This window comes from Schistocerca cancellata, chromosome 11 (genome assembly GCF_023864275.1).
Source record: "Schistocerca cancellata isolate TAMUIC-IGC-003103 chromosome 11, iqSchCanc2.1, whole genome shotgun sequence".
NCBI lineage: Eukaryota > Metazoa > Arthropoda > Insecta > Orthoptera > Acrididae > Schistocerca > Schistocerca cancellata.
In genome coordinates, this window is record NC_064636.1 from 163,057,628 (window position 1) to 163,076,208 (window position 18,581).

Genomic DNA, 18,581 nt, shown 5'->3' on the forward strand with positions numbered 1-18,581 from the left:
CTCTTATAACTGCCATCTGGTTTCTGTACAAATTGTAAATAGCCTTTCGCTCCCTGCATTTTACCCCTGCCACCTTCAGAATTTGAAAGAGAGTATTCCAGTCAACATTGTCAAAAGCTTTCTCTAAGTCTACAAATGCTAGAAACGTAGGTTTGCCTTTTCTTAATCTTTCTTCCAATATAAGTCGTAAGGTCAGTATTGCCTCACGTGTTCCAACATTTCTACAGAATCCAAACTGATCTTCCCCGAGGTCGGCTTCTACCAGTTTTTCCATTCGTCTGTAAAGAATTCGCGTTAGTATTTTGCAGCTGTGACTTATTAAACTGATAGTTCGGTAATTTTCACATCTGTCAACACCTGCTTTCTTTGGGATTGGAATTATTATATTCTTCTTGAAGTCTGAGGGTATTTCACCTGTCTCATACATCGTGCTCACCAGATGGTAGATTTTTGTTATGACTGGCTCTCCCGGGGCCATCAGTAGTTCTAATGGAATGTTGTCTACTCCCGGGGCCTTGTTTTGACTCAGCTCTTTCAGTGCTCTGTCAAACTCTTCACGCAGTATCTTATCTCCCATTTCATCTTCATCTACATCCTCTTCCATTTCCATAATATTGTCCTCAAGTACATCGCCCTTGTATAAACCCTCTATATACTCCTTCCACCTTTCTGCTTTCCCTTCTTTGCTTAGAACTGGGTAGCCATCTGAGCTCTTGATATTCATACAAGTGGTTCTCTTCTCTCCAAAGGTCTCTCTAATTTTCCTGTAGGCAGTATCTATCTTACCCCTAGTGAGACAAGCCTCTACGTCCTTACATTTGTCCTCTAGCCATCCCTGCTTAGTCATTTTGCACTATCTGTCGATTTCATTTTTGAGACGTTTGTATTCCTTTTTGCCTGCTACATTTACTGCATTTTTATATTTTCTCCTTTCATCAATTAAATTCAATATTTCTTCTGTTACCCAAGGATTTCTATTAGCCCGCGTCTTTTTACCTACTTGATCGTCTGCTGCCTTCACCACTTCATCCCTCAGAGCTACCCATTCTTCTTCTACTGTATTTCTTTCCCCCATTCCTGTCAATTGTTCCCTAATGCTCTCCCTGAAACTCTCTACAACCTCTGGTTCTTTCAGTTTATCCAGGTCCCATCTCCTTAAATTCCCACCTTTTTGCAGTTTCTTCAGTTTCAATCTGCAGTTCATAACCAATAGATTGTGGTCAGAATCTACATCTGCCCCAGGAAATGTTTTACAATTTAATACCTGGTTCCTAAATCTCTTGTCTTACCATTATATAATCTATCTGAAACCTGTCAGTATCTCCAGGCTTCTTCCATGTATACAGCCTCCTTTCATGATTCTTGAACCAAGTGTTAGCTATGATTAAGTTATGCTCTGTGCAAAATTCTACAAGGCGGCTTCCTCTTTCATTCCTTCCCCCCAATCCATATTCACCTACTATGTTTCCTTCTCTCCCTTTTCCTACTGACGAATTCCAGTCACCCATCACTATTAAATTTTCGTCTCCCTTCACTACCTGAATAATTTCTTTTATCTCATCATACATTTCATCTATTTCTTCATCATCTGCAGAGCTAGTTGGCATATAAACTTGTACTACTGTAGTAGGCATGGGCTTTGTGTCTATCTTGGCCACAATAATACGTTCACTATGCTGTTTGTAGTAGCTTACCCGCACTCCTATTTTTTTATTCATTATTAAACCTACTCCTGCATTACCCCTATTTGATTTTGTATTTATAACCCTGTAATCACCTGACCAAAAGTCTTGTTCCTCCTGCCACCGAACTTCACTAATTCCCACTATATCTAACTTTAACCTATCCATCTCCCTTTTTAAATTTTCTAACCTACCTGCCCGATTAAGGGATCTGACATTCCACGCTCCGATCTGTAGAACGCCAGTTTTCTTTCTCCTGATAACGACGTCCTCTTGAGTAGTCCCCGCCCGGAGATCCGAATGGGGGACTATTTTACCTCCGGAATATTTTACCCAAGAGGACGCCATCATCATTTAATCATACAGTAGAGCTGCATGTCCTCGGGAAAAATTACGGCTGTAGTTTCCCCTTGCTTTCAGCCGTTCGCAGTACCAGCACAGCAAGGCCGTTTTGGTTAATGTTACAAGGTCAGATCAGTCAATCATCCAGACTGTTGCCCCTGCAACTACTGAAAAGGCTGCTGCCCCTCTTCAGGAACCACATGTTCGTCTGGCCTCTCAACAGATACCCCTCCGTTGTGGTTGCACCTACGGTACGGCCATCTGTATCGCTGAGGCACGCAAGCCTCCCCACCAACGGCAAGGTCCATGGTTCATACTTGTTACGAAATATGTTAATTGATATCTCTAACAATCCTAGATCATGGAATACTTTGTTTCTATCCTATGTTGTTTCCTCTATATATAAATTAATGATAGTGATGTATACAATCATATTTTGAATAAAAGGACCTGACAAGGAGTTTGTAATCACTCAGTTCAATTGGCTGTAAACAGCTCTGTGCTGATTGTTGCCATGAAGGCTGTGGGAAATGGTAGTTGAACTGAACAATAGAACGTGTGAGGTCCCCCACACCAGAACTGTAGAACGCCACTGAATTTTGGTTTACATGATAAATCATACAGATTTAATGATTGTAGATTCCACAAAACACCCAGGGACTAAAATTACAAAAACCTTAACATAGAAAATGTTGTGGGGAAGGTGAACTGAAGTGTTTCATTGGCAGTCCGTGTAGAAGGTGCAACAAATCAAGTAGACTACCTACACTATGCTTGTCTGCTATATTCTGGAGTATTGCTGAACAGTATGGGATCCTTAGTAGATAGGATTAATGGAGGGGACCGAAAAAGTTCAAAGGAGGACAGCTTGTTTTGTATTATTGCAAAATAGAGGGGAAAGTGTAATATGTACGTTATGAGATGAAGTGGCAAACAGAAGAAAGGCGTTTCTCTTTGTATTGAGTTCTTTCCTCAAAATTTCAATCACCGACTTTTTTTCCTCTGAATGCCAAAATATGCTTCGACACATATACATCAGGAGATATGATGATAAAATAAGAGGAATCAGGGCAGTCACAAAGGGAATTGTTAATCTCAGCACTGCTAGATTAGTCTCTGTCCATCCATACACACGCAAGTAGTCTCAAGAGGGCAGAATTAGACTTTTATCTGTATCTCCTAACGGTTAGTGACGACTAGCAGTGCAGTTCTTCACATGCCACTACTATGAAGGGACAGGAACTGTGTGTGTGTGTGTGTGTGTGTGTGTGTGTGTGTGTGTGTGTGTGTGTGTGTGTTGAGAGCAAGGAAGGGGGTATGGGTAGAGGATATGGACTAGCATAGGTTGAGTCTAGAGGGGTTGGGGGGTGGGGGTGGAGGGTGCGTAGTCTACCGATTGCAAGTACAGCAAACATCCTTTCAGTGTACTCGAAGTGTAGAGTCTAACTCAGTGGAGATGTTCTGTTGTATTATTATAGGTGAATGGAAGGAAAAATGGAAAAAGAGTGAAGAGCATTTACATCCATGTCCTCATAAAAATCCATACTCTGGAATCTGCTGAGAGTTATATGGCAGATAGTACTTCCTACTGTACCAGTAAGTAGGGCTTCTTCCATTCCATTCACAAACTGAGTGCAGGAAAATGGCCATGAAAATGACTGTGCAGCCGGCCTGGGTGGCCGAGCGGTTCTAGGCGCTACAGTCTGGAACTGCGCGACCGCTACGGTCGCAGGTTCGAATCCTGCCTCGGGCATGGATGTGTGTGATGCCCTTAGGTTAGTTAGGTTTAAGTAGTTCTAAGTTCTAGGGGACTGATGACCTCAGATGTTAAGTCCCATAGTGCTCAGAGCCATTTTACTCTGTGCATGCTGTAATTAGTCAAGTCTTGTCTTTACATTCCCTGGGGAAGTGATACATAATAGGATGTAGTACATTTCTAGATTCATCACTTACAGCTGGTTCTTAAATCTCTGTAACTAGGCTTTCATAGGATAGTTGGCATCTATCTTAAAAACATCGATGTGTCTCGTTTCTTAGCATCTGCATGACACTGTCACATGGGTCAAACAAACTTGTGAACATTTGTGGTGCTCAGATGTGGTAGTCATATGTGGTGCAGGTGCCACACACCTGATCAGGTTTGCAGTATGAATTGTACAACTGTTTTATAAGCAATCTCCTTTGTGGACTAGTTGCATTTTACCAGTAAACCAAAGTGTGCTATATAAGTGCAGTTTTACGTTTCTGAAGAGACTGATGATCTCAACAGTTTGGTCACTTTTCTCATCGTTTACAGCAAGTTGACAATCTCTGCACCACTTTGAACTCTTATCCAGATGTGACTGACCATTCATGCAGCTTTTCCCGGTATAGGGTGACAAAATATAAACAGCATTACAAATGACCTACAAGCAACAAATTCGTATTCCTTGCTTTTATACAATAATTAAATTGTGCCATCACTATCCAGTATAGCTGACTCTTCTGCCTTAACACTGCATAATATGAGCATGATAGAACTACAGAGGAATGTATTTGATACCTTAGGAGATAGGAAAATGCTGATTTTTTTTTTTATATGCACATGAATCTGGTGTGGATTTTTAACACAGTGAGACCATTAAACAATGTGAGAGGAAGAAACACTTGATTATTTGAAAAAAAATTTTAACACCACGCTAATGAGGGGAAGAACAATGGGATGTGTTAGGAATGGCATAACAAATATTTAATATTGGAAAACTTTTTCAGTTCTTACAAAAATCTCAGGTAATCTCCTGGAAGTGAGAAACTTCAGTCACTGGGCACTGGTTGCAGATCAACCAGATACTTTCTTCATAATTGTTTGCGCCTCATGTATGCATTATCACCATTGGTATAATGAATGGAAACCACCATCTGCATCACTATTATCTGTAATAAAGATGGTCAGTTTTCATAGGAATAGCAGATAAGTCCCATATAAAAGTTGGAAAAGGAAAAATGAGAGAAAACAATATAAATATTACGTGTGTGTAACACCATAAAAATAGTGATAATGTTACAAGAAATAACATCAAATAATGGTCTCATTCATATCCATTGCTGTAAGCTGTAGATTGCCAGTAATGACAATATTTCACAGAAAACTTCAAAAGGTATAGAGGATGCAATCCGTGGACTTAACAGGTGTTGCGACAGAGCGATAAATTGTGAGAACAGAATGGAATTCTGTAAATTATGGTGATAAGTTAAGGAATGCTGTGTTCATTTGTCCAATGACTACTGAACTCTCTTTTTATAGCCCAGTCTGTGAAGCCCAAAGATGTTCGATTAGGGGAAAAATACCGTGTAGCCACTAACTTTTGCCTAGTGTCAAGAGGGAGTGTCCTGATCAGTATGCTAAAAATCCAGAGTGGTAGGATGTGGGTCTTGGGATGGGGCAGTGATGTTTAAAGATTCCTTTTTACGTTTTATTTCAAGTAACTCAAAAACTGCAGTTTTGACTGAAAATGTTTCCCCACACAGATTCAAACTACATGAAATTTACTAAAAATGTTCCCTTTGCATCTATGAGTAATAGCTTCTGCATTTCAGGGAATAGGAAAACCAATTATTAAAAATATTGCTTTAACTATACGAAATTAATTATCTTTACATGGAGGGGTTCAAAAACAAATTTATGTACCATGTGTAAGTGTAATACAGCCATATTACAGTACAAATCATGTTCTGGGAGTGCAACAGGGTGATGGGGAGGTATGGGGAGTAGAAGCAAAGGAAAGATAGGTTGCCAGATTATGTTCATGCTCTTCCTTCCTTCACAGGTCTGCAAACTGAAGATAAAGGTTGTGATTCCCCATTCAATCTACCCCACTATGTCTCAAGAAGCAACCAAACGGTGTCTCACAAAGTTATTACAACTTTCCACAATGTGCCTATGAAGAGCTCACTACCACAGTCTGCAGTCATGGCTGGAGGCTATTTATTTTCCACAGAATGCGTCAAGACTTAATTGAAAGCTGATATTGGTTACTAATGACATTAACACAAGAAACACATACAGACAGAGTCTCTGAAAATCTTTCCAGACTGTTCTACGCTGTTGGAGGGGAAACTGATTGTGTCATCCTTTATGGAGGTTGTAGCCTTCTTGTGGGAGGTGAAAATTCCTTCACCATGAGTGCTGCTTGCTTTTCAATTTAGACAGACTATACATCCCCAGCATTTATTGTCCAGTTCGCCTGTGTGAGTAGACAAAATAACTTCACTGAGCTCATGTTTGTACAGTGGAGTTATTTTCAGTTTGTTAAGGAAGTACTTTGTTGTAGTTCTTTGGTGAGGTATTATGTAAAAAAAAATCTGTACAGAGGAGCTGTGAGTGTCCCCCACACTGAAAAGCCTGTCTGAACTGTAACACTCCATCAATATATATGTGATAATGTCAATTTCTTTGTCTTTTCTATGCCTTTCTGGAATATTTTTCATAGCATCAGGGATTTCAAAATGCACGTCTTCAGCTTTTGCTTACCAACATATGAAGAGACCCAGAGTCTTAAATTGCATTTCTCTACAACAGAGATTGGTAACCTGTTATAGAACGTAAGATATTTCACCATAAGACAAGCAATGCATTACAGCAGACTACTGTTCTAGATGGAATATGGTCAGTCCTATTCCATCAGACATACTCACGCCCATCTTGGAAGTTACACTATGGATGTAAGGTATGTAGGTCCACTCAGTGCAGCCCATTTCACAACTGCATTAAGTTCCACTTACTCCTAAACGTAAAAGATTTATGCATCCTATCACTAACACAATCAATAGTGAGAGACCTGCAGTACCTTTCTGATGATTTGTTGTTTCACCAAGTGACAGCAACATAATTACGCAGCTTTACAACATGCTTTCAAGGGGAGACAGCAACCAGGTTACACATTTACCAATCCAGTCCCTTTGCCACCAACACTATCACATCTACAAACTAAGTACTTCTCGGCCCTATTTCAGGCTTGTATTTTACACATTACCTCACATAATACATGCAGTGAGTATTGATTTAATAATCTGAAAATAACATCACCATATAGAGTGTTTTTTCCACCATTTACGAACTACAGGGATTGATGGATGAGGGGATACAATACAGAAAAGATCCTATGTCCAAAATGAATGATTTCCATGCTAGAGACCATTTATTAAATCACACATTGTTACATAGAGTGTGTTCTAATATGTACCATATCATCCAGCCACAGTTACTGTATGCATGGTTTCCTACTAGAAAGTAATACTGTTTCTCATACATCTTGCTATAGGATCCTCTCCTAACATAGTAATTGGTAATGTGGCCGATTCACTTCTCTTATTGACTCACCTTGTAGTGGATGTGATACAGCATTGTACACAATCGTTCCATATTCGTATTGAGAGCTTGCAAACGTGATGTTTCCTTATGGAAAGGCGAATGGTGATGGCTAGCAGGCTTGTATCAGGAGACCTATCCCCGCCAATAACAACCACACCATTCAATGTTGGCAACAGTGTTTCACTGTTTCTCTGAGACAGGGTTGTTTCAGAAAGCAGGAAATCATGGTGTACCCAAAATATGCAGACACCAGACTTGGAGGAAAATGTAATTAACGCTGTGGAAGGCAACTGCTGTGTTAGCTCCAGACAGTCGGCCTGCCAGTACAGTGTAGCCCATATGACCATGTGGAACATTCTCTATGACAATTGTTGCTACCATTAACTCTTAAGACAACAGGGCTTGCTTGCTAGTGACAGATTTTCCACATCAGGAGCAGTTTCGTCTCTACTCCCTTCACCAGACAACCACAGTTCTAAGATTTGTCATCCATCCTATCCACAGATGAGGTCACCTTTATGCAGAGTGGTATTGTCAGCTTTCATAACAGTCATCTATGGGACAGTGAATCATCAGGATCAGTGAACAAAGGATTATGTGGCTGTATATGATGGTGCTCCAGCCCACTTCACTGTTCATGTCTGGACCCCTCTCAGTTGTCGCCACTGGTAGATGTATCTGTATTTGAAGAGGGGGGGAGGTCCAGTAGCATGACCTGCTCATTCACCAGATCTCAACCCATTCGATTTCTGGTTATCTCAGAAGTACTGTATAAGCAGAGCCCATTCCAGATGTGGAGACATTGGAGCAATGTATTCATCCTGGCTTTGCCACCGTTTAGTTGCAGCTTGACCAAACAGCTTGAGACAGAACATGCTACAGCACATACTTACATGTAGGAAGTCACATGCAAACCATTTCAGTGCTTATTGCAACTGTGGCAGCTTGGTACAGCACAGTCTAGGTCGCAGTGTCTCTATATGTTTACATAAATGGTCTCTAGCAAGGAAACTATGCATTCTGGACATAAGTTCATTAGACCTTCTTTGTTCTGCATCCTCTCATCAATCAATCAATCCCTAGAGTTTGTACACGGTGGAAAAAATCACCATGTATAAATGCCAGCTGAGTGAAGTTATTTTGTGTACTTACAGAAGAGGACTGGACAGGGAATGCTGGGAGGTATAGACTGTATGTAAACTGAAATTCGAGCTACAGTTGTAGTGGGGGAAGTTGCTTTCCCTGGAAGAACATTTTAGTTACTGTACTGGATGACACACAAAATTTCTCCCTCTAGCAGTGTAAAACAGTATAGACATTCGTACAGATTTTGTCCATATGTTACTTGTATTACCATTATTAGTGAAGTGTTAATGCATGTTGTTGAAAAGAAACAAAACACCTTCACGCTTACCCTCCACCCTCCACCTTCCCCTGCCCATGCCATGGGCATATCATCATACTGGGTCCCCAGTAATTCATTAACCAAACTGTGGAAGGGTCCATATTATTTTGTGAAATACCCTGCTTTTAAATTTTGTAACAGGGCTGTTAAGAGAGTGGGTAATTTCCTGCTCACCATTTTGCAGGCTTATTAAGGATTGAAGTGTATGAACGCAATCCTGCAACTTACTTTCCATTGTGCTTCTACTCAACACATCCCGCTCTTCACATACCCACACACCCCGGTACATAATTTATATGTTAATATTACTGTATTGCACTTAAATGTGGTACAAACCTTTAATATTTGATTTTAACCCATTTCATTTAAAGTTACAAATTAACTTTATACCGATTAACTTTATACCGTTAAAACTGCTTTTTTCCATCCTCTGCAATAGTACCAATATAAACCCATCCATGTGATAACAGCGTCACCTGGCAAAGGATGAGTGTCACACATGCATGGTGCATGTAGTATCAGTGAGCATCCTCTATGTGTAGAATGGAGAAGGTGTGTGATCTGAGTTTGACTAAGGGCAGATTGTGGTAGCCCAGAGGCTCAGCACGAGTATTTCGGAAAATGTATGACTTGTCAGGTGTCCGATGAGTGCTGCGACAAAACCAAGGTGAAACAACATCCAGATATCGTGGAGCTGGGTGGCGTCCCCTCATGTCAGATGTCATAAGCTAGGCAGACTGGTAAGAGAATGGGCAGCAAACTGTGGTAGAACTAACATCAGACTTTAATGCTGGTCAGAGAAAAGGGTGTCTGAACACACAGTGCACATAACACTGCTTATGGACCTCTGCAGCCTACGACTCTTGAACATGCCAATATTAACATCACATCATCAGCAACTACAACTGAAATGGGCAAGTGACCATTGGCACTGAACGTTGGCACAGTGGCAGTGTGTTACATGGTCTGATGAACCCCTCTCATCATGCCAGTGGGAGGGCGCAGATCTGTCGTCTTCCATGGGAACAATTCTTTGTCTTGAAATTCGTACTATGGCTAGAGACAAACGGGTGGCAGCTCCATTATGATCTGGGGATCATTCATGTGGCCATCCATGGATCCAATGGAACTCAGGTAGGGCACAGTGATGGGCAAGGGCTATCATACACTAGTTGCAGACATCATATGCCACTTCATAAGTAACGTTTCGTGACAGCACTGGCATTTTTCAACAAGACAATGCACCATGTCACAAGGCCAGGAGTGTGGTGGAGTAGTATGGAGTGGTTAGAGGAACACAGTGGTGAGTCCCAGTTGATGTGCTGGCTCCTTCTCCCACAACTTGCAACATCTGAACCCAATCGAATAGTTCTGGGATGTGATTGAACATAGCTTCAGAGCTCATTGGTCACCCCACCCCCCCCCAAAAAAAAACTCCCTGAAAATACCTACCAAGGCCTCATCGCTTCCATACCACAATGCCTTGCTGCTGTTACCCATGCTGAAAGTGGACATACTGTCTACTAGTTAGGTGATCATAATGTTCTGTCTGATCACTGCATATCTTTGTGTTTCTAAGTAATAGTATCTAGCTTTGTAAAACAAGAAGAGCTAGAGTCGTTACTGGCTAGATGGAGGTGGAATACAGAAAATAAAATAACTGAACCATCTGAGATGTGTTATTACAAAAGACTGATCAAAATAATTGAACTGATATGACTGGATGATTGGGAATGAGGTTCTCCAAAGAATTACTAAAAAGGCACTTATGTAAAACACTGATGGGAAGGTGACAGTGTAATAGGATGTGTATATGAAGACAGCAGAGAATTACTTGTGTGATACTAGACAGAGTAGTAGAGGGCAAAAACTATAAGGAAATGCACATTGGAATATACCAAACAAGTAGTTGAAGATGTTGGATACCATTGCTACTATGAGATGATGGGACCGGCACAGGACCCCAAGTCATGACAGCCCACATCAAACCAGTCAGAAGTGTCCTCCCCTCTCGTGGACAAAGAATACCAATTTTAATGTTACATATGTCAAATAGGTACTGTAAATGGAGTGTAATTAATGTGTGGTGCATAGTGTATACACATGTAGTACAAAGGAGGCAGCTCAGAACTGGTAGGTAATGTGTTTTTTGAGAACTATATGCTGTACATCCATCTGCACAGAATTTTGTAAGAACAGTGTGACATAATATTTATTCCAGTATTGGACAACATGACTGTGATGTCTAAATTACAGTTTTGAGCACCAACATATGCTTCCTGACACTTGTTGATACAAGCACTGCATTCACAAGCACCTGAACTACAAAACTGTTTTTGCAAATGTCAGATGTTTCTAATATATTGCCTCTGTTGTGGGTTACTGGAAAAAGATAGTTGTATTGGTATCACTAAAACTCCAACACACAATGTAAATTGCCTTGCACAGTTTAACTGTGGAAGCAATTGGAAGTCAGTAGGCAGCAATGTGAACTTTAAATCACATTTATGAGGGCATGTTGAAAAGTAATGCCTCCAAATTTATGTGAAAACTCGTACAGATTTTTGAATAAAACTTTATAAACATTCTACACCTTTATTCTTCATCTCTACATGTTTGTGTTGCAACAAAGCCACATTGGCAATGAAAACATTTCTCCCAGTGAGTGATCGGTTCATTGATACTGTCGCTGCAGGCTGTTCAACTTCGTTGATGGAGCCACAGCCTCACCTCTACTTGCACAACTTTATCACTATAAGACTTAATTCTTCAAAGATGTCTGTAAGTGTTGGTCTATGCAGCTGTCCACTTTGAGCTTAGGTTAGGAGTTCCGTTTGCTTCATTATGAGTATGAACAACTGAATGTTTTGACATTACTGATGCTGATATAGTGAAAACAATGCGCTGGTTTCGTTCTTCTGTTGATTCAATTGAAGGCTCATTTTGTGCAGTTACAAACTTGATTAGAGCACACTCTTTCGTATGCAATAACATAGTTCCATTACACACTGCAATGTTACACACTACAATGAGAAGCTGCATAATAGTAATGTTGCAACTTGTCAGTGAAATGGGAATTCGACCACGTAATATGCATGATAAGTAATACCTAAATTGATACTGAGAACAGGATAAAAAAATTCGGCAGCATTACTTTTCAATGAGCCTCCATATTACGAGACAATGGGAGAAGTGCATGGCATTTAACTAACACATTTCTTCATTGTTAATAGATTTTTCCATCACAGGACAATGGTCACAGACAGAGGTTACACAACAATGTGAGGGAGTGTTGAAATCCAAAAAAGTTAGTGGGTGTAGTGAGGAGACAGACAGGGACAAGAGCATAGATACAGATATGAGAGAGATGTTGACCTGTACATTAAAAGTGCGTACTGATTTCTGACAAGATTCTACTTGTCACCATGAATGCTCAACATAATATTTGACAGATTACTGGAAATAGCAAAGACATCAACTTGATATGGCACGTGACATAACAGCGAGGTTTATAGTCCAAAATGCTAAGAAGCCTTATGTGTTGACTCTGCCTTCAGGAGTGGTGCAAAGTAACCCAGTGCATACTGGAAATTTCATTTACAACCGTAGAGAAATTTTGTTGTGTGGGCACAAACTTACAGCTGGATGTTAAATGAGGCAGCATTAGTCATTCAAAGCTCTGAAACTATGAAAATGATTGTGACTTAACTTAGTATCTCCAGCAACACTAAAATTTAGGCTTATAATAGTTACAGCCCCAGGGTTGGTCTATAAACCTAGTACTTAATTATTGTAAACACAACTGAGAGTAAATCTCATCTCTATGATCTTTTGTCCATTCTGAGACAATGATGAAATCTTGACAGAAAGAAAAAACAGTGTTGGAAATGACATTGTTGGAAAAGTCTCATACGCCAGAAAATATTCAAACCAGAGCTGTGAGCATGAGAATGTTAACCTGGTAAATCCAAACAGGAATAAATAGGCAGGTGATTTAATTAAAAATTAAGGACAAGTCGTTGAGTGGATGGAAGAAACACTGTAACTGCAGGCAAACATATTGAGTAAAAGAGGAAACGTGCTGACTACCCTAGTTCAGTAGTTCCGCAGTGGGATATCAGTTCGTCTACTTGCGACCCACAGAAGTATGTGTTACAATGACAAAATCAGGAGACTGACCTACATTGTGGATCTTCGGTATTATATGGAATACAAAGGTTTTTTTTCAAATATGTTTTCTGCTCCAAAACTCTGTATTGGTTCTTTCATTGCAAATATCCAGCAAACATCTGCATTTCTCTTATGCATGACGTCAACGAAAATTCGCGTTTATGTTCAGTTTCTGCAACAGACAATGAAAGTTTTACAGGAACTCTACTGGCAAGCAAATTGTTACTTGACCAAGCAGAGTTAGTCTTACTGATGAGTGACGATTGCAACTCGGAGACCTAGAGATACCGAAATGATGCTGCTGTTGGGAGAGAAATCCAACCTCTTTTCCATAAGTATTTAGGTATTTCTAAGGTACTATTAGTGGTTACTCTTAGCGGCCAGTGTGTTCTTTCAGAACCAAAGCTTTTACTATATTGGCTAGAACGCTTCCCCATTTCATCAACTTTTTGTGAGCCTGTGCGTTTTGTACAAAGCATCACCAAGAGAATAAAAGTGTGTCGACTAAGTTGTTCATCTATCTAATAAACAATCCCGTTGATTCTGGAGAACTATCTTGTCGATAATTGAAGTTGATGATGCCATTGTTAAAACGTACATCAGTTTTATCACATCAACCATTTGTTACTCAATTCATGACGTGGATAGCGTACGAAAATTCCCATATTCTTCTGGTCGTGTCAACTGCATTTGATATTGAGCAAGGAACTTTATTTTTTATGTCAGTAATTTCTAGACACTGCTGGACCTCTTTATTCAGTCTGTACTGTACCATAAGAAGTGCATGTATCAAGTGTCATTCTGGCTTGATCTAGCTGGATAATTACTTGAATCAATATATTCTAGACATCACTAGGAGTGACAGTGTGATTCGAGTACACTAAAATAGGGTGAATACAGTTACACATCAGAGCAATAGATATGAACACCAGAGCAATGATAGGCAAAGTTATTACTACAGTCGTCCGAAGTATATACCCATAAAGCGACGAAACAAATTTTCAGCAAAGTGTTACTGAAATGTAAATTTCCTTGTGCTTTACTTCATAAAAAATCAGCGTATCTTGTTTTTATTCGTTCTTTCCGAAAATAGTTCTTAATTGTTCTACAGCCTCTTTGTTAATTTCATATGAGCATTTGAAATCATTTAATTTTGGAGATGTTTCAGAAGGTTGTTGCAACAATGCGTGCTTCAATATCTATATTCTATGAGCTGCTAATGTTCAAGAACCCAGTATCCAGAATGAATAAATTGTCACATCACATAATGCATTCTTCTTTTTTTAATTGGCATTTCTTTAACATAGTGGCAAATATGATTTTCTGTTTTCACTGAGTTTACAATGATCTAGGACATTTGACTGAGCCATTTTATGGTTTTCATGTAAGACTTGCTTTTGGAAGAGATTTATTTCGGCATTTTCTGTCCTTAATTTATCACGTAATCGGACAGTTTCCAGTTCCTGGTACATCAACATCGTTTTAATGTGATTACTACTCCGTTCAGTACTGATATGCTCCCTATATTTTCCTCAGCAAAAGCAGCACTGGCAGACATCGAAACTGCAGCTTGTTTACAGTCTTCTTTCCACCGATTCCCTTTAGCAAGTGCTTGACGGACGATTTTCTTCTGTGTAATATTTTCGACAGATATTTCAGTAAACTGGGAAATACACGAGGAACCACTCAGCCGCTCTCGTTTTAAAAGACCACCCTTGTCTTACAATTTCAACTTGTTTACTGATGATAGAGATTTGTTGTTCCTCACTAAAATGAGAATAACAGACATAACAACTCTTGAGTCAGATTATCTTTCTGGGGAATTGCTGTCAATCATTTTGAAATTATACTTCAGTTTTTGGAGACCTACAAGATATTTACCCTTAGTTTCTCTTTAGCCATATCGGTTCACTGGATCGAAAAACGTGGACATGTTTTGTTCGTTTTCTTCTATAATTACCAGTAAATACAACTCTCAGCACCTGTTTATAACCACAGCCTTGAACTCTTAACCATTCACTCACAAGTCCTAAACAAACTCTAGAATAAATTGGGGCAGAAGCAACAAACGCCATCCGATTACATGTCAACCTGAGTCTCAAGTGGCAGTCCTACTCATAGTTCTTGCGTATATGAAGATGGTACCTGTTGTTTCAGACCTTTACAAAAGAACAGATACCATCTTCAAGGCTCACTGGCCATTTGACCATCTTCTTCTATGCGGATGCACAAACAGTGCCTGAACTCTTACGGGAATCGGCAAAAAGCTGCGAGTAATGAGTATAATGGGCAGGGGCACTGTGAGTGTAGTGCGGGACAATAGGTTGGGAATGTGGGTCTCACGGTAGGCGTGCCAGAGATAAGTAGATAAGTCCCTGCAGTTGCACAATCCTCCGTGTCCTCAGTGGCTCAGACGGATAGAGCATCTGCCATGTATGCAGGGGATCCCAGGTTCGAGTCCCAGTTGGGGCACTTATTTTCAGCTGTCCCCATTGATTTATATCAATGCCTGTATGCAGCTAGGGGTATGCATTTCATTGTAGTTCTCAGGCTCGCCACCTCTCCTGTCCAACTACGTTAATGCACAGGGAGTAGGCACACTCTCTCTTCTTCTTGCTATGGGCAAAGTGCGAGGTTCCCAAATGAAAGATAAGGGTCAGTAAGTACCATGAAGTACGCTATGTACTGACTGACTATGTGTAAAATTAGTGCAATATAGCACAGTGTGAAATTATGGTGATATGTCTTGGCAGAATAACTGCTATGTTCATAAAAAAAAGAAGTATTGGGAGCCATGTCATAAGTACAGAAGGGTACGAGTAGTTTTAACTGAGACTTTTTCTCTCTTTCAGTGTCTTGAAGATAATTTGGTAATCTCTCGGCCAAATGATTTTATCAAGGAGGATCCTGAACTAAATTTGGAGGTGGGTGGAACTGAGAATACTGTAAGCACTCCCATCTCTGATTTATTGCATGTAGAGTGATAAAAATGTATTTGTGTAATTGATGTAAGAAATGCATTACTGTGGGACAGGCACAGATTGTGAGTTTTCTTGACCTAAGCGCAATTAATAACTTTACAGTACTTTTGTGATATTCCACTTGATGTGGATTAGCAACTGTTATTTGCTTATTGTTCTGGATAGAATCCAAACGGGATTTGTAACAATATGTTTAACCATACTTTCTGTGACCCTCCTGGATGTTAAACAGTTCGTATAAGTTTAAACCATGAGAGTGTAGATCATTTGAAAAATATTCCTCCTTCCAGTAACTTATGATTAACGGATTGCAGAATACATTGGACATGGTTTATCTTTTCAGTGAATCATTGATATTTGTCAGTTTGAACTAAAAATTTTCAATGTTGCCAAAGGTACAAAGTGTGCTACTATTTTTATGTGACAGATCACCCTTGATACATTGATCTCAAAATAGTTACAGTATGGCTACATCAATGGTATATGTTGAATTACTCACAGATTTGTCAGTCACAGAAAAACTCTTGGACGTATGCAGATAAATCCATGTATTACCTCATCATAGAAGTCATAGCAGATCCAAATAAATTATCTTCTTGGCACAACTTACAGCTTTGATAAGGTCTCCTTGTATGAAGCATAAAAGTTAATCCAGTAAAATAAAATGTTGTTGTATTAATTTTGTCTACATTACATAAGAGAAAGTGGATGGTTAGATTCATAAACTTCTCACAGGAATAAAACCTAACAAACATTTGGGAATATAAGGTAGAGGACTGAAAATGTATGCATAGTGCTTAGAGCCATTTGAACCATTTAAACTGAGAAACATAAATCCGAAGACATACTATGCAAGACACTATATGGTACATGGCGGTGGGTATGTTCCACCACTATTAGTCATTTCCTTTTCTTTTTTGCTTGCAAGAAGAGTGAGGGAAAAGCAACTGTCTGTTGCCTCCATAAAAGCCCTAATTTCTCGTCTTTTGTTGTGTGTAAATGACCCTCATGCACATTGATGCCTGTTGATTGTGCAAGCATACCACTCCAGGAAAAATGCTAGGGACAGCAGATATGGTATACAGGATGTTACAAAAAGGTACGCCCAAACTTTCAGGAAACATTCCTCACGCACAAATAAAGAATAGATGTTACGTGGACATGTGTCCGGAAACGCTTAATTTCCATGTTAGAGCTCATTTTAGTTTCGTTACGGGAGAACCAGTTGTTTCCATACCATGTACAACGTGTGCATGCACTATCAGCAGCTGATTGGCCTCCACGGGTACACTTCTCCGAATGGTTCATCCAACAATGTGTCAGTCCTCATTTCAGTGCAAATGTTCTCTTTACGGATGAGGCTTCATTCCAACGCGATCAAATTGTAAATTTTCACTATCAACATGTGTGGGCTGACGAGAATCCGCACGCAATTGTGCAATCATGTCATCAACACAGATTTTCTGTGAACGTTTGGGCAGGCATTGTTGGTGATGTCTTGATTGGGCCCCATGTTCTTCCACCTACGCTCAATGGAGCACGTTATCATGATTTCATACAGGACACTCTACCTGTGCTGCTAGAACATGTGCCTTTACAAGTACGACACAACATGTGGTTCATGCACGATGGAGCTCCTCCACATTTCAGTCGAAGTGTTCGTACGCTTCTCAACAACAGATTTGGTGACTGATGGATTGGTTGAGGTGGACCAATTCCATGGCCTCCACACCCTCCTGACCTCACCCTTCTTGACTTTCATTTATGGGAGCGTTTGAAAGCTCTTGTCTACACAATCCCAGTACCAAATGTAGAGACTCTTCATGCTCGTATTGTGGACGGCTGTGATACAATACGCAATTCTCCTGGGCTACATCAGCGCATCAGGGAGGGTGGATACATGTATCCTCGCTAACGGAGGACATTTTGAACATTTCCTGTAACAGTGTGTTTGAAGTCACGCTGGTACGTTCTGTTGCTGTGTGTTTCCATTCCATGATTAACGTGATTTGAAGAGAAGTAATAAAATGAGCTGTAACATGGAAAGTAAGTGTTTCCAGACACATGTCCACATAACATATTTCCTTTCTTTGTGTGTGAGGAATGTTTCCTGAAAGTTTGGCCGTACCTTTTTGTAACACCCGGTATAAAAGAGAGTGAACCTGGCATAACTGGTTCCTGCATCACATTTTCTCTTCCCAAATTAAGCATTTGTTTGTTAGGCTTCATTCCGTTGTATATGCATGGTGTAACAACAATTTTCTATGGGGCAGAGGCATAGTAGTTTTTGCATATGGTATTCACTTTGGAGAATGTGTTAAATATTGAAATCAGTTCATTTAGCAGAAGTTTTCCTTTACTGTCACTGCTCTGATATTTTCCCATATTACATCAGTTCACAGTAAGAGGTAGATCGACACCTTGGACTATTAACTTAGTTGGTGGCATTATGCTTAATAAAATTTTCCATTAGTAAATGTGCCTCTGCATCATTTCCAAGTTGCTGCCTTCATGCTATTGTGTGGAAAATCAATCTGGAATGCATAAATTTTAGTTCCATTTTGTCCACTATCTTTACAATCAACAGCGGACCAGAAAAAAATATTTGTCTATGTGCACAAGTTAACGATCCATGACTATATACTGCCCAA

The 18,581-nt window shown here is 39.9% G+C and overlaps 1 protein-coding gene across 2 annotated transcripts in view; it reads left to right on the forward strand.

The window, feature by feature from the left end:
* The window catches only part of LOC126108604 (uncharacterized), a 203,773-nt gene that overhangs the window by 86,600 nt on the left and 98,592 nt on the right, over positions 1-18,581 (forward strand). For both annotated transcript variants that reach the window (XM_049913908.1, XM_049913907.1), the window contains exon 5: positions 15,802-15,873. In XM_049913908.1, the coding sequence (XP_049769865.1) occupies positions 15,802-15,873 (72 nt within the window). The remainder of the gene's footprint in view (positions 1-15,801; positions 15,874-18,581) is intronic.